At 41.7% G+C, this 24,670-nt stretch overlaps 2 protein-coding genes across 2 annotated transcripts in view; one reads left to right on the top strand and one right to left on the bottom strand.

The window, feature by feature from the left end:
* Positions 1-24,670, bottom strand: part of MCM9 (minichromosome maintenance 9 homologous recombination repair factor) — a 47,963-nt gene that overhangs the window by 13,931 nt on the left and 9,362 nt on the right. The window contains exons 5-7 of the mRNA XM_071437941.1: positions 24,459-24,584; positions 23,107-23,226; positions 274-448 (exon numbers count right to left, since the gene is read on the bottom strand). Coding sequence (XP_071294042.1) covers positions 274-448; positions 23,107-23,226; positions 24,459-24,584 — 421 coding nt within the window. The remainder of the gene's footprint in view (positions 1-273; positions 449-23,106; positions 23,227-24,458; positions 24,585-24,670) is intronic.
* Positions 3,497-14,506, top strand: ASF1A (anti-silencing function 1A histone chaperone). The gene is made up of 4 exons (XM_071437954.1): positions 3,497-3,903; positions 7,366-7,481; positions 11,925-12,101; positions 14,009-14,506. Exons 1-4 carry the CDS (start codon positions 3,795-3,797, stop codon positions 14,219-14,221), a joined length of 615 nt encoding a protein of 204 aa, XP_071294055.1. The 5' UTR covers positions 3,497-3,794; the 3' UTR covers positions 14,222-14,506.

The raw sequence follows: 24,670 nt of genomic DNA, 5'->3' as shown, positions 1-24,670 counted from the left end.
TGCAAAGTCTTTGTAGAAAACTGCCCTGGCCTGTAGCAGTAGATTGGAAACCCAGCAGTGAAGAGGGTATGTATTTATTCTGATTGCTTGCAGCCTCTGGTCTAGTGCACTGTCCTATGAAATACTGACTTGTCTAGTTCAGGAATATTGTTGACAACAAAACTATTGCATACAATGAAGAAAACAGATATGTTTAATCAGCATCCCTCCAACATGTAAGTACAAGAGAAAAATCTCATGTTGTTTTCTCACGTGTGCTAACATGCCACTTACCCTGCCTTTGCAACACTGATGGTTTGTTGCTCCATTGCCTCGTGGATACTGGTTCTGTCATGTTCCTTGATACTATTGAACTCGTCAATGCAACAGAGGCCTCCATCTGCAAGTACCAGTGCTCCAGCTTCCAAATTCCACTCCCCAAATTCCTTCACAGCAGTCACTGTCAAACCTGAAGAATCAAATACTACAGTCAGTCTCTTCCTTAAAATACAGGAGTAAACTTGAGTGAAAGAAAGGGACCCAGCACAGTGGCTTGAGCCATGGACAGAGGGCAAACCAGCAGGAAAGCTCCATCATGTACTTCTACCATGTAATTTAACTCACTTTACAGCTACCAGAAAGAAATCCCACCAGTGCTGAGGTGGGTTAGCCTGGAGCTGTGGAGCAGATTCTGCTAAGTTTCCCATGCTTGGATTGTGACTTGTTTTAGAACTTTGTTAAATGAACAAAAGGGATTAGCATACAAAGACTAGATCTGGCAGATCATACTGAAAACTGGGGCAAAGATTGCAAAATTATGGAACAGACCCATTCAGGTCCTCCTCCACATCAGCTACTAAAATGGACAGAAATTTTGGAGCTGCGAAACAAGCTTGGAAAAAAAAAAAATTCAGTTGTCATTTAGCTCATGGCCCCAGAAAGTGGAGTCAAATGCTTTCTTTAAACTAAGGAAATTAAATTTCTTTATGAGTTTTTGGTTTCCTCTAAGCATTAAGAAAAAATGATAACCCAAAGATGACCAAGGATGAAATGGGGGAAGAAATAAAAAAAAAAAAAAAATTAAGAAATAAAAAAACACTGGGTGGATAGCCAGTCAAAACCCCTGCACAACTGTGGAAACAGCCACTCATTAGCAAGTATGTGCAGCTCCCTCCAATCCTTCTATTCCCTATTTCCTCGCCGCTTCTCTATCTTTAGCCTTTCTTTTCCATTCCAGTGTTCAGCTCAAAATATCCTAATAGTTGACAAGCTACAACCAGCCTAAAATCTCCTGGAATTCTATGGCAAAACCTGCACAAGAATCACAGAATCACCATTTGGTTCAGGGCAACAAAGATCTTGTCATCACTGTGCAGCCCACCACACTACCTATTTGTTTGCAAATGACCAGCAAAAAGTTACTGGAATTAAATGCTTCCTGACAACACAATATGTACTTCAAATTCTAATAAGGAATCTGTTCCACCATGTCCAATCTTTTTTGGTTTTCCTGGACTGTGTGCCGAACACTGTGGGCAATCAATCACCCTGCAGAGTTACAGAAACACAGAGTACCAGGCAGTACGAGGTACTGTGCATTTCCTTCGGAATATTCTGTGGTGGAGGTACGCAACTTGCCCCCCTGGAGCCATGAGCACTTTCTGCTCTCCCCCCGAGCCGTGAGGGACATCAGTGGCTCTGCAGTGTCTGTGTCTCTGTCACTGTCTCTGCAGTGTCACTCTGCTCCGCGCTGTCCCCTGTGCATGGCAGCCATGAGATGGCCTCTGCTGCAGGCTCCTGCCGCCACACAAGATGGCCTCCCCTGCTGCACTGCACACAGGGCCCTCGCACTGGCAATGCTGCTGTGCAGGCAGATGTCCTGTCTTGTAGCGCTTCAGGGCACACTTCTACAAATAGAGGAAGGGGATGGCTTCCTGACAGGCATGCTTGCTTCCCTGCACAGCCCCTCTGGGGTGGCCTCTCCAGCAGCAGCCCCCAGGGCCCTGCAGACAGCCTGTCCCCCCCCCCGGGGCACCCAGCAGTAAAGGCCGCTGTGCTCAGGGGCTCTATCCCAGGCAGCCAGGTGCTCTATCCCAGCATGGATATCCCTTGCCAGCGGCCAAGAGGTCACTGCCGTGGGCTGCAGGCTTGGGCTCACAAGCCTGGCACCACTGCCCAGCCCCACTGCCCTGAGCTGGGGGGGCTCCTGGCACCCAGGACGCCACCAGCACCCAGCACAATCAGCACAGAAACAGGAAGATAAAAACTCACCAAACAAAGCATGACAAAAACCAAAAAGGGCTGAAATGGGCCCAAAACTGAAAGTGCCCCTCTGCACATGGTGGAGCCCCGCAGGCAAGATGGTTTAGCCTGTAAGTGAATCACTGCTTTCTTTCACATTTTTCTTAGGGGATGCTGAAAGCTTAATACACCTTCCTACTTGATTAGACTCGTTTTGTGCATTCTGACAGCAAAAGTGCTTGTTCTGGAAGATGTTGGCAACAATTTCATCATGAGTGCTGGCCTAGTAGTTTTTCACTCCTCCCAAGCAGCCAGCGTTGCAGTTGTTGTTTATACAATACTGCACAATCCTAGCATATAAAAAAACACTTAGGATTCTTTTAAACACTTCTGAATCTTCCCTTTAATAAATAAGGTTAAATAAAACTTTAAAATGAGCTCTAGTTGCAAGCAGTTTTCTGTCCTATTGAGATACAGTGCTTCTTTACCATTTTGCCTAAAGTGAATGGACAAAAGATTATATTTTGTCCCTGTTCTACCCATGGTTCCAATTCAGTTATGATATTTTGCCCTACTATTCTTCCAGCCTCAACTTTCAGCTTAGGGCACTTTCCAAGCTGGATGTGGTCTTACATTGTTTACAACTTGCAGAGGATGAACACTTTGAAAGGAAATTACTTTCTTCTTCAGCTCACAGGGCTCACAACTTTAAATAAAATACACTGACAAAAGATGCATCTTCTATATATTAATCTAAACCTTATAAATTTCAATAAAAGTTATTGTGGTAGGCAGGATAAACACAGTCCCATAAGCTATATGACAGCAATTGAAATGAAGTCGCATCTTAGTACTTAATTTTTTCTTTAAATAAAATCATTGCAAAGCAACAGCTTTTAAATTAAGGTAGAGTCCCTCGGTCACGAATGGAGAGCTGACTAGTTGCATAATAAGATCTTTCCTCCTGATTTTCCCCTTGCTTGGACTTTAATGCACACAGAAGAAAGAAAAAAAAAAAGAAAAAACGAAGAGGAAAAGAGATAAGCTCTCAGTCCTTTTCCTGGAAATCAGAGAAGCAGATGTTCCGCGCCTCCCTCAAGCCCGCCCGGACCCTCTCCCGCCCTGGCCCCGCCCCCTGCTCGGCCCCGCCCCCCGGCCCGTTGGCGGTTGCTGGCGGCCGTTGCCGGCGCGCGCCGGGCGGGGGCGCTGCGGCGGGGGCGGCGCGGGGCGGGCGCGCGCGGAGGCCGCTCTGGCCGGCGCTCGGTGCCCGCCGTGCCCGCGGAGGGAGGGCCCTCGCCCGGCGAGCGGCCAATCCGGGCGGGCGCTGGCGGCGAGCAGGGGCAGAATGGGCTGTAGTTGAGCGAAATAGGGAAAGCGGCGAACAGTGTGGAGCGTTCCCGGTGTAAATAAAAGGGGGGGCGAAAAAAAAAAAAAAAAAGTTTGTGGAAGTCGCCGCCCTGCAGCCTCGCTCGGGCAGCGGAGCGGGGGCTTGTGCGGCGCGGGAGCCCGGCACGGAGGACTTTAGTGCGCGGCGTTAACACGCTCTGCCTATTGTTTGTGTTTTTTTCCAAAATATGGCAAAGGTTCAGGTGAACAATGTAGTGGTGTTGGATAATCCTTCTCCTTTCTACAATCCTTTCCAGTTCGAAATCACATTCGAGTGCATAGAGGACCTGTCTGAAGGTGAGTAGAATTTTTCTCCCCGATACGGATTTTGCAACCCGGGGCTCTGAGCTCGGAGCATTTAAGGCTTAAACTTTGCACAGGCCTGCGCCTACAATTTCACAGTCTCTCCACCTCGGCCGCATCGCCGTGCCGAGCCGAGGGGATGTGCCGGCCGGGCGAGGGGATGTGCCGCTCCCGCCGAGCCCGGCGCCGGGGAAAGTTGGCGGTGTCCGCCCGCTCTGGGCGCCGAGCCGGGCCCGCCGCCTCTCCCCGCCATCGGCAAGGCGGCGAGCTGCCTCAAGTTGCGAGGAACTTGTTAGAGTGGAGGTAGCCATGTTGCCAGCTTTGTGTGTGCGTGGGGGGAGCGAGCGGGAGACAGGAGGGTTGAACCGGGCTCGGCGGCCGCGCATCCCCGCGGGCACGCGGGATGCTGCGTGTTTAGCCCCGGCGGTACTCGGAGCGCGGAAAACGCTCCGCGGGGATGCGTTTCGATGGCCTCGTGCTCCATTTTAATACTAAAAAAAAAAAAAAAAAAAAAAAAAAAAAAAATTCACGGTGGGAGGCAGGGGCGGGCTGACTGGCTGGCCCCGCATGCCGGCAGCAGGCAGCCGCGGTAGGTGCGCGGGGGTCGGGGGCAGGGCTCGGAGGGGAGTGCGGGCTGCGGGAGCCCCCGCCGCGGGGGAGGGGGCCGCCCGCCTGCCACTATTTTTGGAAGTCACTCGAAAGTTACTGGCAGCCGCCAGCGGGTGGGGGATGGCCCCGGCCTTGCCGCCCCACGGGGACCCCGGTCCTGAGCCGGGGCCGCCGCCGCGCTCCCGCCTTCCCCCCGAGTCGGGCGGGCCGCGAGCCGCCCTCGCCCCGGCCGCGCTCCGCAGCGCCGCCCCCCGGGCGGCCGCGGGACGCGCCCCGAGAGGCCGCGCGTCGCCCCGCGGGCGGGAGTTTCGAACGGCTCCGGGCGAGGGAGGGAGTGCGGGGCGCTCGCGCCCGCCGGCGGGCCGGGGAGCGGCCGCTGCCCCGAGAGCAGGAGGAGGCCGCCCGGCCGGGCTGCCTGTGAGCGGGAGAGGACACTGCCCGGGCGGCACTCGGCGGAGCCCAGCGCCGCCTGCGCGCCAGAGAGCCCCGCGGGCGGAGGGGCGAGGGCAGGGCTGAGGAGAAGAGCGCTGTCCTGGCTGAGGTGCCATGGCAGGCTCGCTGTCGCTGCGGCTTAAGTCGCCTCACCCCGCCTGCCTCTGCAGCAGCGCGTACTCGTGCGTGCCGGCGGGATGGTGACAGCGCGGGAGGGAGGGACGGCCGCCGTGGCGGGAACTTCAGAGGAAGTCTCGCCTGAGCCAGGGTTTCTCTAGGCCTCCTCAGCCTGTCTCCTGCCTTCTTGCAACTGACCGACGCAGCGGCTGGAGCTGTGCTCCATGCCCCGCCACGCTGCTGGCTGGATCTCTCCGGTCAGCCTGCCCACTAGAGGGGCAGCACCGGACCCCCTCCGTGGCAACTGCTATGGCAGGTGGCAGTGCCCCTGACAGGGACTCTGTGCAATGTTAGGCTTTTCCTTCCAGTTGTACACAGCTGTAGGTGATGCGCTCCTCACACTCGGGACTTACGTAAAAGTTAATCCTGGACAGTTGTGATGAGAAGAATTATAAATGGTCCGATACAGAATTCTCAGCTCCTTTCCCCCACCAACATGCAAGTTAAGACTATAGGATAAATTAGGGATGAGTGCTGCTGTCTTTCACATTTAAAAATAAGATTAAACACAGCCATTGTATACTTGATAAAAAGTCACTGCCTCAGCTTTCCTATGCTAATACATCTATTTACTTTGCTGTTTTTGGCCTGTGCTCTGCAGTAATGATCCTAAAATGAAATCCATGAACTCCAGCCCTCCTAAAGTGGTTGTTCTGTATCAACATACTTAAATAACATTTAAAATTTACTTTTAAAAAGTCTACACTTAGTATTAAATACTATGAGTTGTTTAGAACAAATTACATTTTGTTCTCCTAGAATAATGGCACAGGATGGTGTGGTAGTCTTAAGCAGTTCAGCCTAAAAGTCCTCACTTCTTGTAAGTAGTAATTTGTCCTCAGATGCAGACAAGAAAGTTCCTTAATTATCCTGGATGAGTACCGTGCAATACTGACAACAGCTAGTACTTCATGCTTAAAAGGTAAATAAAACCTCTGATACAGTACCTAGGAAACTGCTGTGTGGTACAGATGAGTAAAATCCCTTCCCAAGCCCTGTTTGTTATGATAGTTAAACCTGCAAAACCTGCACTAATGGTAAACAAAATAAGCGAGAAGAATTCACTAATGAGGAAAGAGAGTTGCAGTCTTTAAGCAGTCACGTTCTGTTCCAAGTGCTATTTTTTTTTTTCTATGCTTAAATTCCATTCCTGCATCCAGAAACCATGAGGCAGACCTTTGGATTTGCCAAGTGTACTAATCAAGTTAATGTAATAGCTTTACAGGTTTGTGTTTTGCAAAGGCAATCAGGAAAAAAAAGAAATACACCATGTAAGTTTTTAAGGTACAGTTCTGAAACAACAGCTTAATTAAGAAGTGTTAGTTATAGTTTTTTGTAATGGTGGTCTCTTTTTTTCCCCTCTTGTTTTAATAACCCCAAAATCTGTCTCGCAAGATTAGTTTCATATGTGTGAATAATACTGTTTCTTGAATCAAAAAGGGAAGGTGAAAAGCTGACCCAGGAAGAGCTAATTTGGGTTAATTTGCAGTTTCAACTTTAAAACATCTGTGGGGAAGAGGCTGAGTTAGAAAACACTGATTTGTAATAAATGTTAGTTTAGTGCATGCCTTTAAGAAGCAACATGCTACACTGATTTTTTTTTTTTTGGTCTATAATTCAATTTCAGGATGTAGATAAGATCCAACCATCACTGTCTTTAAAAATATGGTCTAGTCATGCTGTCACAATTTTATGTACTTCCCAGGTAACACAAGTGACATATGAAGAAAGGGGGGCATACAATTAGTGTGCCTGGAGCTTGCCCAGGGGGTTTCTTACTCAATTAACTACTTTCCATGATCTCTGTAATTTAAGCTGTGAGGTGTGTATGTGCAAGGTGGGAATTTTGGTTTTGGGAGGTTAGTCAGTATTCAAGGATGTGATGATTTATAGGTATCATCCCTCTGCTGCATAATTCTGACAGACTTTAAGAAGATGCTCAACACAGCTCCCAGTTAGTAAAAGGGTCCTACTCTCTGTATGAACTTTGAAAATTAACCTCACTGTAAAAATAGAGGGATTCCTGTGGTACATCTGACTAGAGAGAGAAAGTGGGATGATCTGTTTCATGAGGGTCAGGCATCAGTAAATTTTTCTGATGAAGACAGGTCCCTGTTATTTTAGGCTTGTTGCCAAAGAAGTAATTTTAGGCTATGCAAAATTGTAGATGGGCAAGAGTGGAAGACCCCCTAACTGTAATGACAAATAATGTTTGTTTTTTTCTTCTTTTTTATGTAGATTTGGAATGGAAAATAATTTATGTGGGTTCAGCTGAAAGTGAAGAGTATGATCAGGTGTTAGACTCTGTTTTAGTTGGACCTGTTCCTGCAGGCAGACACATGTTTGTATTTCAGGTAAGTTTGATTTAACCCTTTCTAAAAGTTGTGCTAATTTGATACGGGATAACTGTATCAAACTAAGAGGCACTTGAAAAATAATGGTGAAAAAATATTGCAGTGAGCCCCTCAGGTATGATATACCTTCCTGAGCTTGTACTTCTTGCCTCTGATATTGCTTGGTTATATTTTTTATTTGTGGTATCAGTAATAACTGATAAAAGCACAGTTCCCATAGCTACTGATAATTTTAACCAGTCTGGTTCATAATCAGCAGTGCCAGGTGCCTGGTTTACACCAGCCCCATCAGGCTCACCTCTTCTGCTGCTGGTAGCAGTTTCAGACAATCAGGAGCACTAGGTTAATGTACACAACACCTTCAGAGGATCAGACCAACAAACTAATTGAAAAACTCAGCTGGAATAATCAAGACATTTGTTTCTGTTTGGCAGAACACATGGTCAGCTGTGATGTTTGGCTAAGCATGCTAAATCATAACAAAATACAGTGATTTCTAAAATAAAGATAGAAATTCACTGGTAAATGGGAGGTACACAAGTGTGTAGGTCAAGACTGCAAAAATAAGTCTAGAACATGTGACAGTCTATAAAATACTGCTGTTAATGCCAAAAGTTAATAAGGAATAATGAAGGAAAAGAAAACAGGGAAAGAGCAACACTAAGATGACTTGTTTCTATTTTAACTCAGTGAGAAGCAGGGGGGAAAACTTGAAGTAGACTTGCCTGAATTCTTACAGAAGCTTTCTTTTGTTTGGGATAACTTCTGTTGTGGTGGTGGGGTGTTTTTGTTAGTCTATTTATTCAAAACTATAATTTTTATTAAAACTCATTTTCTCTATGAAGTACTAGATTTTTTTTTTTTTTTTGTAAACTGAGAGCAAAATCCATGGGATAAAAAAATCAGACAGAAACTGAGTAAATCTTATTGTATAAGAACTCTGCTTTTTTCCCCAAATATTATAAATTCACTTAACTAATGGCAAATGCATGCTGAAGTATGAGCATTAAAGAACACTGAAGTGCTGACTCCCTTATTTCTCATGGTTGCTGTAACTGGTTTAAAATAATACCAACATTTGTGAGGCAATCCTGATTAATTCTGTAAGTTGCAGGAAGGGTAGTTTATTTGGCGTTTTGTGGGTGCTTGTTTGTTGTTGATTCTGGGCCTTTTTGTTTTGGTTTTTTTTTCCTTAAAGAACAGGCTTAAGGATAGGATTAGACTGGTTGTTGCAGCATTTATTAACCACATACACCCAAATCAGTGTTGAAACATTTCTGTTTGGTTTTGGAGCCAGGCCTAATTTTTTCACACTACAGATAAAGCAGATGTGTAACAAATGCATCATTTATTAACAGTTTTTCCATTATCAAGCCATTATAGCTTATGGCATTAATTGGTCAGTAATAGGTGATCCTCTATTGCTCTCAGAGGGGCTACCTTGTGTTTGTATGGTGGAAAATCAGCTGGCATTTACATTTCTAATTTGAAGATGCACTGTTCTCAATCAAAGGTCCAAAGATTCCTTGTTGATGGTGATGGGAAAGGAGCAAGAAGCAGGGGCCTAAAAAAGGCACGTTTTGGCTGTATGATTAGGCAGGTCTCAAATTAAATTTACTGGTCTTGCAGTTTCTGTAGAATGGACTCAGTAATTGTATTGTGGTTATAAATGACACTACAGCTAAATTAGGAGGAGATGTGTAGAGATTTTTGCTTAGATTGGAGTAGGTCCTGTAAGAGATTCCATCTGTTAAAATATACTTTTTATTTCTTACGGAAGCATGGTTGGGTCTGCGTATATTACACTTCAAAGGCTCTGGATTTCAGGTGAGGGTAGGACTCAGCACATGTGTACACAGGAAACCACCAAAACCCAAAGTGCTGCAAGAAGCCTTTGCTGATGACTGAAGCAATTTTATTCACCAAGCTGAAGCAGCCTGGGATACGGAGAAAACAAGCAAGGGAAGGCAAGAATAGGGCAAAGCACAGAACTGCAGGAGGCATGTGACACAAAGAAAAGAGATTATGTTCATGGGGAATAGCATAAGGAAAGGACCTTTGCAGAGGAGTATAAAATTTTCAGATAATCTGTTGTAGATTTTTCTAGATAGGAAAATGGCTGAAATAGCAACTAAAATGGAGTACCACACAGATAGATTACCAAGGATGACAAAAATACCTTGGATGAAAAAATATGTGAAACAGGTTGGGAATTCAGCTTTACAGAAAGATGGACAATTAATGTGCTTTTCAGACTTAGAAAAACAGCTTTTTGTTTAAACCCCCAAAACATTACCTTTAAAAAGGTTTCAATAGTAAAGGCCCACAGCTTGGCCTATTTGTTTTTAAATCTCAAGATATACATAGTGGAACCTGATTCCTTCTCGATTCTCTTGGGAATTTGTAATAAAATCACAGAAACTTCTTTTTGAGCATATAAGCACATAAATAATTTACTATCCTTAAGTGCACATATAACCTTTGCTACCTACTCTGCAGGAATAGCTATGAGAATAAATATCATGTGGAAAATCAAGATAATTCAAGGCAACATGTGGGCTGATTTCATCGAATTCTTGAGTAATTTATAGCATAATTATGGCATATTAAGACAGTGACTTTTATGCAAAAATTAATCTACTGCCTCTGTCCAACAAAATATCTGTTTGCAGGTAATCTGCTTATTTATCATTTGGTCATACCAAGCTCTTGTTTTTTTTCTGCCATCTGTGTATGATGTTTGGTTCCTGAGTAATTAAGGAGTTAGACAAAACCAGGGAGCTAAAAATCTGAAAAAACTGTTTTAATCAGTCTTCAGTGTCTTTTTCATGCAGCAAAACAATGCTTGAGAGATAAGTAGAATTAGAACAGAGTATTTCCTTGGGTTCAGAACTGTGTCACAGGATATTACAAGACAGAAAGTGACAGTGGGAACCTGGAAGACTAAGATCTTACATTAGAATGGGAGTTGAGTTTAATGGGAAGTTAAACAGAATGTGGTTCTTCTGTTGCCCATTACTGTGAAATTTAAAGTGATCAGATAGTTCTGGGCACTGTTAGAACAAGACTACTGAGTTAAAGTAATGATGTAAACTGTATTGGCAGTTCTTGTGATTTCCTCAAGCTTCTGCATTTTTTCTGTTTCTTGGCCATCTTTTCCATTCCCCTATGCTAGTTGTAAAGCCATTCAGTCATTTTCTATTTCCTTCAGGGCTGGAGGAAGAGGAGTTCTACCTGATTCCCTGGTTTCTTCTCATCCCTTGGGTGTATTTCTACCCGAGAGGTCTGACTCATCTAATTTTTGTGTGAAGTGCCTACAGCTTCTCACAAAAAGCCAGACTGGTTTGAAGGCTTAAAATTCAAGTGGCAAAGAGTAGGTGCCAATGCTGCATGAGCAGCAGCTCCCAAATTTCACCATGCTGAAGCATATAAATACTATAGAAAAGTAGGAATGAGAGGGACAACAGGCATTCATTCCATTCATCCTCTGTCATTAGGCAAGGTTTGTTACACCCAAACCATCTGAACACACATTACTAATACCAGCTTGTTCTCACAACATGGGTGTTCACTGTTGACTTCAGATCTTCATGTGGAATTGTAAATATGAAGCTGTTTTACTATACTTGTGTTGCTGTTACTTTAAATCCTGCAGCAGCATCGGGCATCACATTTTATCAATAGATGTGGTAGTTAGGAGGCATTTTAAGGGACTGATGTGAGCCACATTTTATGAGGCAAATTTTATTGATAAGTAACTGCAGAGCCATGGTAAGTAAGGACACTGAGGAAGATTGTATCAGTTGCATATTAATTAGGTTTGCCTACTGGTAGAAAATGTTCAGGTGTCTTGGAGAGATGATGCAGTTAACGGCATAAATTTTAATGAATATGGGTATTAGGAATGAAGCCAGAGAAAGTTCTTAATTCCTTTCCTAGAAATCTGTGGAACAGCTCAAACCTTACCATAGCCCATCCCTTTTCTTGCTGAACTATAATTTGCAGTCTAGTTTTAAGGATATAGTCTTCTTAAGAGTACACATACAGACCAATTCAACCTTGAGGGTGTATGAGAAAATAATCTTGCTCTACTAAATTATCAAGATGGGCTGGAGAACTGTGGCACTGTAGAACTGGAGTGATGTTGATACCCCTGTGTGAACAATGGTTCAGCTGATCATATATTTAAAAGGAGTTTTGGATCAAACCTGGCCATTTGCCCATGAGAAATGTCAGCAAACAATTTTACTGTATTCCAATTCTGTCGTTGGAGGATGGTGTTCTAAATCTAGAGTTGATGTTGTGAAAGCAGTATATTTTCTGGTTAACTTGAACAATTTTAAATATAGTCACTACTTAGCTGCTGAAACACACTACTTGAGAGTCCCCTGCTAGGTAGGCATGTGCTATCAATTTTAATTTATCTTTCCCTTTCACATTTAGGCTGATGCACCTAACCCAGGGCTTATTCCAGATGCAGATGCAGTAGGTGTAACAGTTGTGCTAATTACATGCACTTACCGAGGTCAAGAATTTATTAGAGTCGGCTACTATGTAAACAATGAATACACTGAAACAGAACTGAGAGAGAATCCACCAGTAAAGCCAGATTTTTCTAAGGTAAGGCATGTTTTGTTTTAGTCATGTGTCAGAGGTATGCTTGTAGAAAAAGGTGTTTAAGAAACAAACCCAAGCCCCAAGTGGTTTCATTAAGTGCATGGAATGAGGCATCAAATAATGGAAAATACTTGGGGGGACAGACTGCAAGTGCCATGTAGTTGTCATAAATTTAGTGAATACTGAGAGACCATCAAAAATTTCCAGCATCCTGAAGACTTGGCTGTACTTTCACACTGACTGTGAAATAAACTATTGGATTTATTCCCACCTGCACCACTGTTTATAAAATGGCCGTGTTCTTCAGAAAAACATGTTTTTCTAAGGCCATCAACCATCATAATGTTTTTCCTAAGCCCATCAACCTGGAACTAAGCTGTAGATATTTATTTACTACAGTTGTTACTCAGCTGTTCTAGGGTCAGAGCTACAGTTTCTGCAAAACTTTACCAAACAAACTGAGGAACAAATTAGGTGCAAAATGAGAGAACATGGGAGCCTGGTTAGATCATTATCTGATAAATGTCTAATTTGACAAAGGAAATATACAGATAAAGTTATAAAAACATATATTCTTCATGGTAATAATTAAACCAGGACTAGAATTAAAAGATGAAATAGTATGTTTTTCTATGCTTAACTTTATTTTCAGTGATCAGGTACTAAAAAAAATTACTGAAAATTATAGTAAAGTTTGAGGATTCTTTAAACTTTGCATATGTTCCTTTCTTCTTTATTTCTTTCACTTAAAACATAACTTATTTGTTATGTTGGTTGCCAGAGCCAAAATGGTGACTCCCTATAAACACTTGAATTTAGAATGCCTAGAACTACTTCTCTTCATTCTCCATTTATATAAAATCTAGCTTTGCTGCTATGGAAGAGAACAGCAAAAGCTATCATATGTTTGTATAGAGTCCTTAATGTGACTTGGGGAAAAAATGGAAGTGCACAAGTAGAAGGTTATTGAAGTGATTGATTAACTATTGGGCAATAAGCTCTAACCAGCTTCTAAAAAATAAATAGTCTTTTTAGTTAGTGTAAAGGGTCAGGAAATACTTAATGAGAGTATACTTTCTTGGAGAATAAAATGGACAAAGCAAACCTTTCCTGTGATCACTCTGAAATACCATAGTGACTGTCCACTGGCTCTAAGTTGCCATCCTCCAGGTAAGAATATATACTCTTTCACCCCTTTTCAAAATAAGGAGAAAATCAGCTTTTTTTTTTTTGCCTTTTTTTTTTTTTTTTTTTTTTTTTTTTTTGCTGGATACATAAACAAATGCCACATGTTTTCAAAAGAAAATGAAGGCCAGCCATGAGAATAAGATAGATGACTAATCATGTCCACTGCCACAGTATTAGTATTTTCGAAATATAAATGTTTTTATTTTAAAACTTTAGTCAATAAATCCTCTTAGTGAAATCAGTCTGAAGTGTGCTAGTTTAAAGATAACGTTGTACTTTTAAATGAAGATGAGAAGTTGATGGAATTGATAGGTATTGCAAATACCATAATGTTGATGCAAAATTTGATGAAGTACTGTGGTTTGCAAAATCCTTGTGGGGGTAGAAGTTATTTGCTTTACTAGAAGCTGGATAAAATAATAAACACTTGCACTTTACTTGTGGATCTCTTTCACAGCCTTGACCTTGCAGAACAGTTAAAACACTCTTGAGAAAGTGGTTATTTTGCTGAGGAGAATATTAGGGAAAATAATAAGTGATGTACTGTAAGCATATTTCTGATCCATAGGTAGTAGCTATAGATTCACATTGATGTGAATTCCCTTTTTAAACAAACTGTTAAGCAAACAAGGCTATAGAGACTAAAAGGAAAAAATCTATATGCATATGAACTCCAGTTTTAGATGTACGCATTACAATCCATATATTTTCTTCTTTCCCAGCTTCAAAGGAATATTTTGGCATCTAATCCCAGAGTCACAAGATTCCACATTAATTGGGAGGACAACACTGAAAAACTGGAAGATGCAGAGAGCAGTAACCCAAATCTACAGTCCTTGCTTTCCACAGATGCATTACCTTCAGCATCAAAGGGGTGGTCAACATCAGAAAATTCACTAAATGTTATGTTAGAATCTCATATGGACTGCATGTGACTAACCACCATCCTTTTGGTACTGTATATGTGTTAAACTGTAAAAACAACCAGAACTATTTCCCTCAAATTCCATAAGTACATAGTTGAAGCAATGTGAAGAACTTGTTTTAAAACATCCTGTAGAAAGTTTATAAAAAAAAAACCCAGAAAAAACCCAACAAACAAACAGTATTTGAGCAGATTGTGAAATATAAATACAACTATTTTTAAGTAATTGCCTTTTTTTTCTAATGTGTTATTCTATGTGGTCTAAACCAAACCTGATTAAAGTATATGTATTCTCTCCCCTCCCCCCTTACTTTGTAAGCACTATTAAAAGCTAAAAAAAGTTTAAAAGTTAAAAATTTAGGCAAAATGAAGGAATAGTGCCATGTCCTCATCTCTGCTATCCAGATTGCCAAATATAAAGTGCCCTTTAATAGCATCTTAAGAACAAAATTGTCATTAGATGAAGTGCAGAGAAAGAAAGTATCTCTTAATAACAAAGTCCAAAAATGTCCTTTTGCTCTGAAAGCAGACAGCACAGTATAATTTTAGGTGCAAGCTTCTTTTCCTTTCAAGGCACATACTTGTTACTTAAAGCCTGCAATTTGAGATTTACCATCTGCTGTCTTGGATTTTAGGATTTTTTTTTTAAATCTCTTGCTGCTGCTGTTTAGTCAAACTGTGGTTTTGTTCAGGACAGTGTTTCGTGTGAATTGGGGTGGGTACCTAGGACAGAGCCTTTTTTCAGGAAGGTATGCTACCCTAATAGCATATGCAAGTGGTTGGAAGGATGCAAGCAATTACTGGGAGATTCTAAGCCTCAAAAGCAATAGTGTGAATATCCCAAATATGCTCTTCTGTAAGATTATTATGGATCACTACTGGTTAGTATGTTTGTTTTCAGGCATGCTTTATTGTAGCTTTTTTCAGTAGTAGTAAGAAGTTTGGGTGTTTTCTTCCATTTTTTTGAAAACACCTGGAATTTTAAACTTCTCTGTTTTCTCTCTAGCCTTTAAGGCAATCCTATTTACTGGTATAAACCCTGTTGTGGCAGGCATGAGACACTCAAGAATACATTACTTGCCTTGAAGCTTTTGCAGTGAGACATCCTTATTACCGGAAGCATCCTTGAAGATAAAAGGAACTAAGCAGTAACCTGTCAAGACTTAAACCATTATTATGACACTTAAGAATTTACTTATTCCTTCCAATCCTCATTAGCCTTATTTATATTTACTGTGCCTGTATGTGCATTTAAATTGTAATCTGTCATGCCAGATTACAGGAATATAGTTCTATTTACTAGTCACTGCCCAAATTATGAACCTTTGTAGGTTCTGGGCCCTTCAAAAAAAGGCACATTTCATGATGATTAACAGTGTAGCTCTGAATAAATACAGAATGCTTGCTGTTCTCTTTCTGCATTCTCTAATGGGATGAAGACAGTGCTTCTGTCTTCCCACATCATTAGTGAAATTGTCTGCATTTCAAATGTGTGGTTTTGAAACTGGAAAGGAATGGCCTGATCTGAATGTTTTTTGTGTATGGAAACTCAGCAGTACACATCTAGGGTGGATGAATGAATTAATGAAATCCATTCATCTTTGGAGGCCTAGTTCTAATATGTGCTCTTAACAATCTCTCTCTAAGTGTTTAAAGTGATAACCAGAAATCTAAAAATATTAACACTCATTGGCAGGACTTAACACAAAAAACTGGTTCCCTGAACTAGCAGTTACTTTACTTGAGGGCTGAAATTCTGTGAACCTTATCTTTGATTTTCAATTATATTGCAACTTTTAGGCCTGCAGTGACATTTTGAGATTTTTCATGCACTTTATGTTCTATTTGTAAGTCTATTTAGGATAGCTCATAAATGTAAACATGTAAATAACTTGGTTATCTGCTGAAGGATTGACAGGCTTGTGAAGTCTGCCTCAAATTACGGCTACTGTAGTAGTATCTCAAACCCTTGCCTTTATTGAGTATTCAAATGAAAACATGATCCAAGCACAGGCTGTAACCAGAACCCATCCCACTGGTAGCATGAAGGCTTTTTAGAAGCATATGCCACAAAGCAAGGGAAGCAACCCATTATTGCTGCTACTGCAAAACCAACTACAAAATTTAGGCAGCAAAATTATGTCACCCAGCAAACCAATTAATTTAGAGGAATGGAAAAGTGAAGCTCTGTTGTCAGTCCAAAAAGTTTAAGAAGTCATCTGTGCATGAGAACTTGGGTGCTATAAACTTCAGGCTTCACTGTGGTAGGATGCTGCAGTAAAGTTTGGCACCACCTTACCTCATACACTCATGTGGCTTGGATAGCACTGACCCACCAACAGCAGGAAAAATAATGCTGTGCTTGGTGAAAATTGGTGACAAACAACCCTACCTCATGAACTTTGCAAGATAAATGGCATTTCTGTGGTTTTTTGAGAGGCTGGGTCCCTCAGGTCTTCGCAACTTTGGCAGATCTTAGCAATCCATACACCCTGCCTTCTGAGTATCGTATTTCCTGACAAAATCACGTTCCAGAGACAAAGAATTTGAGGAACCAACTTCCAGTCCCCCAGAGACTTCAGGCAATATCACAGCACAAACTTACTGGTATTAAAAGATAGAATGCATGTAGGGCATCTGTAAAGACTTGTCCCTGATCTCTGAACATTTTAAAACTGCAGGTCTGTGCACAGCCAACCAGTGCTGACATCACAGCATTACAATTTCAAGGTTGAAGATGTTTTCACTTTGCCACAAACTTTTACTTGAAGAGGCCACCAAGATGCAAAGCAATGCTACAGATTCTGCTGACAGGACTGGTGATGTATCTCACTGTGTTTTCATCTCAGGCAGGCAGACCATTACAAGACTGTCATTTGTTATTAATGTACAAAGAAGTAAGCAGATCAGACAAGGTAACATGGATGAAAAATGTGTGTGGTTTTCATGTGTAGCTTGGAAAAAAGTTCTCCCTCAGCTTATAGTCACTGATTTATTCAGGCATCACCTTCAATCTGAATTACTATGACACTTCAATTTGAAGGAGGCAAAATGGTTCCAACTCCATCAAAATGGAGACTAGTGAAATTTCATCTTTCCAGTAGCTTTACAAAGCTCCACTGAAAAAGCCAACCCTACCTACCAATCTTCAACAATGAAGCAACCTGGAGCTTTACTACAATAACCACAGTTTATGGCTTACCAGACACTGTATTCTTGAGATGGGAGTGACAAAGTCACAAATCTGGTGGTCTGACAGTCCATTATTTTCTTTGCAGTGCCTCAGCTGGTGCTTTTCTGGAAGTCAGCTCAGATTGAAAGGTAGCCACTTGTAGCTAGATTGATTGTCCACTGACATCTGAAAATGTTGGTAGGAAGGAAAAGGGAAAAGCCCTGAACGTGCTATGCATGTATACTCCTGGCAAATCCTCATTTATCAGGGACAGAAAAGGGCAAAGTTAAATCTTCTGGCTTCTGTCTGGACAGCTGCAGATCCTTCATGTACCTAACTACCCTACTCCTTATCCATCTGCAAGAGTACAGATGATCTAATTTTCTTTGAGAGCCACAGAAGTTTGGTCAGGAGATGATGGGTTAATTGTTGCTGTGGTTGCTGGCTGGGGGGCTCTGCTAAGTGCCAGCAAGGAAGATGCAGCAAAACTGACAACTACATGTAAGGCCTGGCAGTTTGTGTGGAACTCTTCTTCCTAGGCACTCCCATTTCTGTTTCCAGTTATGGTTCTGCTTAAAAGTTGGTCTTGTAGTGTGTGATATGAGACCAGTGCTGGAGAAGATGGATGGAGAGCTTTTTCCTTAATTTTTGGTCTGGGCAAAAATGATATAAGGAAGAGCCAGCTGGAGGCACTAGGAGGCCTTTCTTAAAGGCAAACCCAAGGCTTCTACATGGAACTTAGGGGGTCGTTGCAGGGGGAGATGGAGGGAGGATATATTTAAACATTTCCAGCTTTAGGTAATGCAGTTTTGGAGGCATGGCTGGGTACTCACTGTCCATGGCCTAAGGGGTATGACTGCAGACAAGAGAAAGTCAGAGGAAAGAGGTGTGTGTGCTACACCAGATGAAAGCAACAACAGCTGCATGTTACCAGCAGTGTTAAGGTGTTAAAAACTGGATGAACTGAACTGGCAGAAACCTTGTTTACAGAGTTCTGTGGTCTCCCTCCAAAACTCCCTTGGCCCCATGAGATAAGGAGGCCATCCTTTCAAAATAAAGGTATCCTTCCAGTTTGTCCTTTCTCACTAGGAGGGTGGGGCAGAAACAAACTGGAAAGAAGGACGGGCTTCACAGTATGGTAAAGGAAATGCTGAAGATATCTGTTATTCATCCAAAAATCAACTGCTTGAAATGCCTGCCATTTCAACAGCAGGATGAAAAAGTCTGATGAAGGCTGGCCTGGAGGTGTTAGAAGTGTGTAAGACCTGAAACCTTCAACCAACATGACAAGATATTGTTCCTGCAGTATTTCCCATCCAAACTAACTAGGGGCCTTCAGATATATAGCTGTTTGAAAAAAGCAAAATTTTTGAAGATTGGTATCTCTTGGGCTAAATAATCTCTGTCATGCAGGTAGACAAGGTAAGCTCTCCCAGGACAAAGCCATTTTGGAACAGCATTATTGAGAAGAAATTAAGGGAACTAAAGAAGTGGGACATCGTTACAGATGGGGCATGTATGACAATATTTGATCACAGCTTCAAATTTCATTTCTTCAACAAGTTTAGTAGACTTCCTATAGAGCTAAAGGCTTTCCAACTTGAGGCCCAGATGTTGAAGGAACAGCCAGTGAAGCCACCCTCAAGAAAATATTTTCAGGTTACATACTGATCAAGTTCATGTACAATTATAAGTATTCAGGAAAACAATCCTGTGGTAGAAGTGATGATCAGAGAAAGTGACAACCTAATTAATACTGCATCTGTATTAATAACTTTATCAGGGACAGGGTATGAATCCATGGTGGAAAATGGTTTCCTGGCACTACTTTGGCTTATGTCAACTAGGGAAGGCACAGGAACAGTTGGAGATCTACACAGAGGGAAAAGTATCTCCAGTTTCAGAGTCTTGCATACCTCAGGATACTGACACCATGTAATCTATTTATAACCACAGCTGGATGGCTCATGTCAGTGGCTTTGGATTGGTTTCTAATGGATCAGAAGAGAGACAGCTGTTAGCACCTGAAGCCTGCCTAGCAGGGGAAAGCTTACCATGAAAGAAGAAATGGGGTGGTTTCCCTCAAGTCAGTTCCCTTCAATGAAAAGAAAGGAAATCAGTAGCAAACTGCTGTTGGCATGAATGGACGGTGTTACACATGACAAAATACCAGCAAAAGGAAGTACTTGCAAGGCTCTGCAGAGGTTGTAGAGGAGAGGCCATAAGGGTGCATGTCACACAGCTCAGAAAGGCATGTTATACAGAACTGGAGAGCTGGAGAAACAGCTGATAGTCTCCCAGATTTTTAGGCAAGCTGTTTTAAAAACAGTTCACAAAATTCTTTAAGCAATCAATCTGTGGAGGGATGCAACACCAAACAAAATTTTCTGAAGTGTGAACCGTTAAATATGCACTAGCAAGCAGCAGAATGACTCTGAGTCCTGGATGTCCATGAGCTCCAGAGCTGCCAGCTGCTGCATGTGTTGGTTCCTGTTGCACACCATTCGATCACTGCAAATCTCAAGCTCCAGAGGCAAATGAAATGTTTTCTTACTAGCGATTATCTCATCCAAATAAACATAAGCAGCACTGTGCCTCTGGGGCCTGCAAAACAGTTTATTTAACTCAGTAGTAAGGTGAGAACTCCCAGAGAGATCTTGCTAAGCCTCTCTAAGTCTCTATCTTTATGGAAAACTGTGTATCAATTTCTAAAAATAAAAGGTAGCTGAGTGACTCCCTGTGATTCTCCGACAAGACACAAGTCAGGGAGAATGAACCGGGCCTGTAAAAAACCAGTGTAGACAGAAGGAAACAGTGGGACAGATGGTTCCCCCATCTTTCATTTACAGATCACAAAGTCCTACAGTGGTCAAATAAATTCTTACCATGGAGTTGTTGTGTGTGGGCCGGTCTGCCTGCCAACTATCATTAAAGAGATGTGGGAGGAACAAACCCCGGTTCCTCATATAAGTCCTAAACTTGTAGAGAATTTGCAACGGAAAACTTCTGCTAAGTGTTTGAAAGAAAGGCAACTTAATAAATAAGTAAGCTCAGAAACTTACTTACTGAGTGGAGGTAAAGTTCTGTTTTTTTCAAAACAGAGAACAAATTATCTGTCACTTCTAAGGGCTGTTTGCAGCAAGCGGGCAACTTGAGCTTGTGGGTGAGATAGAAAGATGAAGGTCTTCCAAACCTTCAGCAAGAAAGCAGGGTTTTCTCCTGGGTTGTACTTTCTGAATCAGGTAAAACAGCACAGACTTTGTTTAGAAAGTGGAGGGGAAGGCAGGAACCTGATTGAAAAAGCAGAGGCCCAACAGCAAATTAAGCTGCAGGAGTTAGGTCACTCTATTCTGAAATTCTACAAGCCAATTCCAGTCATGTCGGTAGGGGTTAATGGACTGCAGCAGGCACATGATACTGCAGGGACACAAAGTATCATAGTGGATCTCAGAGCAGGTGATGCCCAAGGTATACCAGGGAAGAAAGAGAATTTTGGCACAAGGAGAATGTTAATGACCTAATATGCTGTCCTGGTACAAATAAATACTTGTACAGAAAACCAAGTAAAACTAGTATGATACATTTTGGGATACAGAATTCTAATTCAATGCTTAAATAGCTTGTGTCCTAAACCAGTACCAGATGGGTAAAGGGCACAAGGTGTCAGTGTACACAGAATCTAACTAAAGGCTGGTGACATACCAGCTGTTTTCTCCAAAAGAGGGACCCCAGCTTTTAGGATTTAGGGTTTACCCAATCTCAGGTGTGTCTTTTGGCCGTGTGGACTACAATCCCAGAACCAGCAATTAAATGCAATTCAGACTGCTTTTTATATACAGCAAGGAACTAGCTGAAAGTGAAACTTAGATATTTATTAATATTCATACACTGGAGGGAAGAATGTGCATTAGGGCTGTCCTCTCTGGGAAAACAGAACTGGTAACTCAAAGTGTTCAATTATGACAAGAAAGTAAAGCAGTTTAATAGTTCTCCAAACTAATTTGAGGCTTCTGCACAGAGAGCAAGTTTACAAAAGTCAATGTTAGGTGCAGCTAGCTACAAGCATATTCATAAGACAGTCCTTGCACAGGAAAGGCAAAGAAAATAGTAATTCAAACAACATCCAAACTCCTGGTCTAGAAATTAATACCTTAGTCCAGCAGTTCTAGCCATGGAAAGGTTCCCTGAAATTAAACTAGATTAATAAGATTCCTTGCTAGGCACTCAAGTTTCACTTGTGATAATGGTCCTGAAGAATTCTAAAGTACAAATCTGGTGCTGCTGTCAGATTTGGAAAAAGGGACTGAGAGAGAAGTTTTTTAAAAATAAGGAATATTTAAGTGAAATATGGATGATTTAAAGGCCCAAGACAATCCTCTAATGAGATGAAACTTTATCTCCACACATCATTAGTGCACATATACCACAGTAAGCAATATTTGTCTTCAGGGACATGTGTTTGAACCTAGCCATCATGGCTGAGCTGGAAATCAGATCATATTCAGATCAGGAAGGTGAAGCATGGGAGGGAGACATGGTGAAGAAGGCAACAGCAACATCAGAGACTGAGAGCAACGGACACAGGAAATCACTTCTTACAAAAATGGGCAAAGTCACACTGAAATACATGGCAAAATTGCACTCCAGGTCACTGCGAGTCCCCTAGCAAATCTGAAATCATACAGACTGTTCTCAATTCTTAACACAGAACAAAAAGTGGAGAAAAGATTTTGCTAAGCCAAAATTTTCTCTCTGGCTTCTCTCCAGACCTATTTGTTAACAGTTTGATTGGAAAGTCAGAGGCGTATGTGTTTCATAACAAGTTCCCTGCACACAGGAGTGTACATGTTCAACATCATGTTCAACCTCCACAGCTATGGAAGAGTCAGTATATACATAGCTAGGGAAGATTTATCCTCTGGTTCTCCCATGTACAAATAATGCTATTTCCCAGACATACAATGACAAGCAGCACTCTCTAAGGAATATTCAAGTTACACATGCTAGCTGAGACACTGGAATTTAACCCTAATTATTTTGTGATTTTGAACATACAAGTAGTATATTCATTTGTTCAAATAAAGTCATTGGCAGAGGTAATCTGACCCTGTACATTAACCCAGAAGAGTTTGCAAAGATGGCTAGCATTGAGAGCCAGCTGAGACATGCCTAAATTTAACAAAAGGAAGAAAGAGGAAAAAAAGAAGAAAAAAACCCACTTGCTCTCTGAAACCATTTAAAAACCATCTTCATGAGCAAGAAATAATTCCTCAACAGAGGGGTGAATTTCCAGAAAGCAAACAGAAATCAAACTGGCACCAGACAGAACACATAAAAGAACGGAAGAGAGGAGATTATCTGTTCAGGAGAAACCAAATGACGCTAGCTCATCACACAGCGTGAGCTCTGGAAAGATGTCATATTTGTCATAGCTGGGAAATGCTAAAAATACAGGTTCAGATCACTCTCTGCTAGCAAAGCATTGAGAGGTGTCTCTGGATGAGGCTTGTCAGGCTCCCTGCTAGAAGCTCATCAGTCCTTCAGGGATACAGACAAAGAGGCGGGACTGCAGAGAGTCAGACCAGGCCTCACATGCCCCCACAGCAGTTCTCTGCTTCAACTGTGCTCACAACAACCTGAGCACATATGTTCACATACATGAAGGCTTCTATACAAACATACTTGAGTGAGAGATAACCTGCTACAGCTGAAGAAGCACATACCTGCACTTGTGGATCCAATTCCTGCTGTAAGCACAGAGCGTGGCATAATCTTTACTGCATACTTGAGGAACTGAGATTTCCCTGTACCTGGGTCTCCAACCAACAGAAGGTGTGATTCACCTTGGGGGAAAACAGTGATGTGGGAGTAGGCAGTTAATATACAGACAAACATTGACACAAAATGCTCAGATTAAATAATACTTGTCATATTCATCTAAAATTTAGCATTATATATACATTAAAATATGTAATTCTGCACTATTTATTTGGTGTGATAAATACATTTTTTAATAAAGTCATCTAGACACAAATATTTACAATTGAGTATTTGTGAAGTGTTTGCAGGTATTTGACACTTCCTGTAATATGAGTTCTTAGATTTTAGAATGCTCATTTCTCAGACTCAGTTCATTCTTGAATATGAAGCAGAAGGATATCAGGTTTTAGTTACCATTCCACTATTCAGTTATTTAAATTATTGCAAAATGGACTAATAAAATCAGCAGGCTGTTTTGCTTAAGTAATTCTTTGCCAACAGTTACACAACTTTGTCTTTTCACAACAATGAAATTACAGAAGTAAATAATTCATCTGCTACAATCTCAGTAGTGCTCTAAATTTTTTTCACTGTTTTCTACAAAATCCAACTTCAATTCAAATATGAAGTCTATAAGTTTTTTAGCTGTTAGAGCATTAAGAAAATCCTGCATTTGTATATAGAGACATACTTCTAAAAATTATTATGACCTACATAGATTATGACCTGTGTACCACCTGGCAGATGGCATATTTGCCATCTAACAACAACAGAAGGCAAATCAGCAGGCAGGTAACTTGGAGTTACAACACTAAGTGAGATGTGGTGACAATCACAGATGGAAAAGTCTGGCATTAGGAAGTGAAATTAATCCTTTAATTTTTCCTTTTAACATACTATAGTGATCCATATTAAGGAAACATTAAGATTCCATCCTTTGATGCCAAATACTGCTGGGAATGTTCTACTAGAAATAAATTCAAAATGTCACTTTTACAATAAAAAGTGAGATGTTTCAGATAAAATAGCTGCCTTTAATATTCTACCTAATGGAAACCTAAAAGTCTGCTTCTATTGGGTTTTATTTGGGAAAAATTAAGTAAAAAGAGGAAGTCTAGACACCCACTTTAACTTGTCTGAGATTTTCAAAGAAAAGTCAAAATTGATTAAAACTTGTTCTCACTCAAGAAAATGGGATGATTGCGCTTCCAAGTTCTTACTGGTTTGATTTTGGAAGGGTGGGGGGGATGTGGGTGAGGACAGGGATGGGAATGATTGTTACAAAGGACGTGATACTTTTAGAAACAATACAAACCTCTGGTTCGAGTTCCAGCAGCATCAGTCCTCTGCACACCACCAGCAAGCACCATGGCTACAGCCAGCTTCACCAGGTACAATCCAAAAACTTGAGGACATAAGCTAGCCAAAATTTCATTCCTCCCTAAAACAGGAGCAAAAATGGCACTCAGCAGAGTTAAAACTTGGTTTTCCAGGGACTCCCATGTAGACTGACAAATAATTTGGGCA

Source organism: Agelaius tricolor, unplaced genomic scaffold (assembly GCF_023055355.1).
Source record: "Agelaius tricolor isolate 1412-34295 unplaced genomic scaffold, bAgeTri1.0.p SCAF_1, whole genome shotgun sequence".
Taxonomy (NCBI): Eukaryota; Metazoa; Chordata; class Aves; order Passeriformes; family Icteridae; genus Agelaius; species Agelaius tricolor.
Note: the sequence above shows the minus strand (reverse complement) of the source record. Positions and strands in the feature narration are given on the sequence as shown.

Coding starts and splice junctions, on each gene's coding strand:
- ASF1A (XM_071437954.1), top strand. CDS start 3,795: ATGGCAAAGGTTCAGGTGAACAATGTAGTGGTGTTGGATAATCCTTCT. Junction 7,482..11,924: donor GACACATGTTTGTATTTCAG/GTAAGTTTGATT, acceptor TTTCACATTTAG/GCTGATGCACCTAACCCAGG. Junction 12,102..14,008: donor TAAAGCCAGATTTTTCTAAG/GTAAGGCATGTT, acceptor CTTCTTTCCCAG/CTTCAAAGGAATATTTTGGC.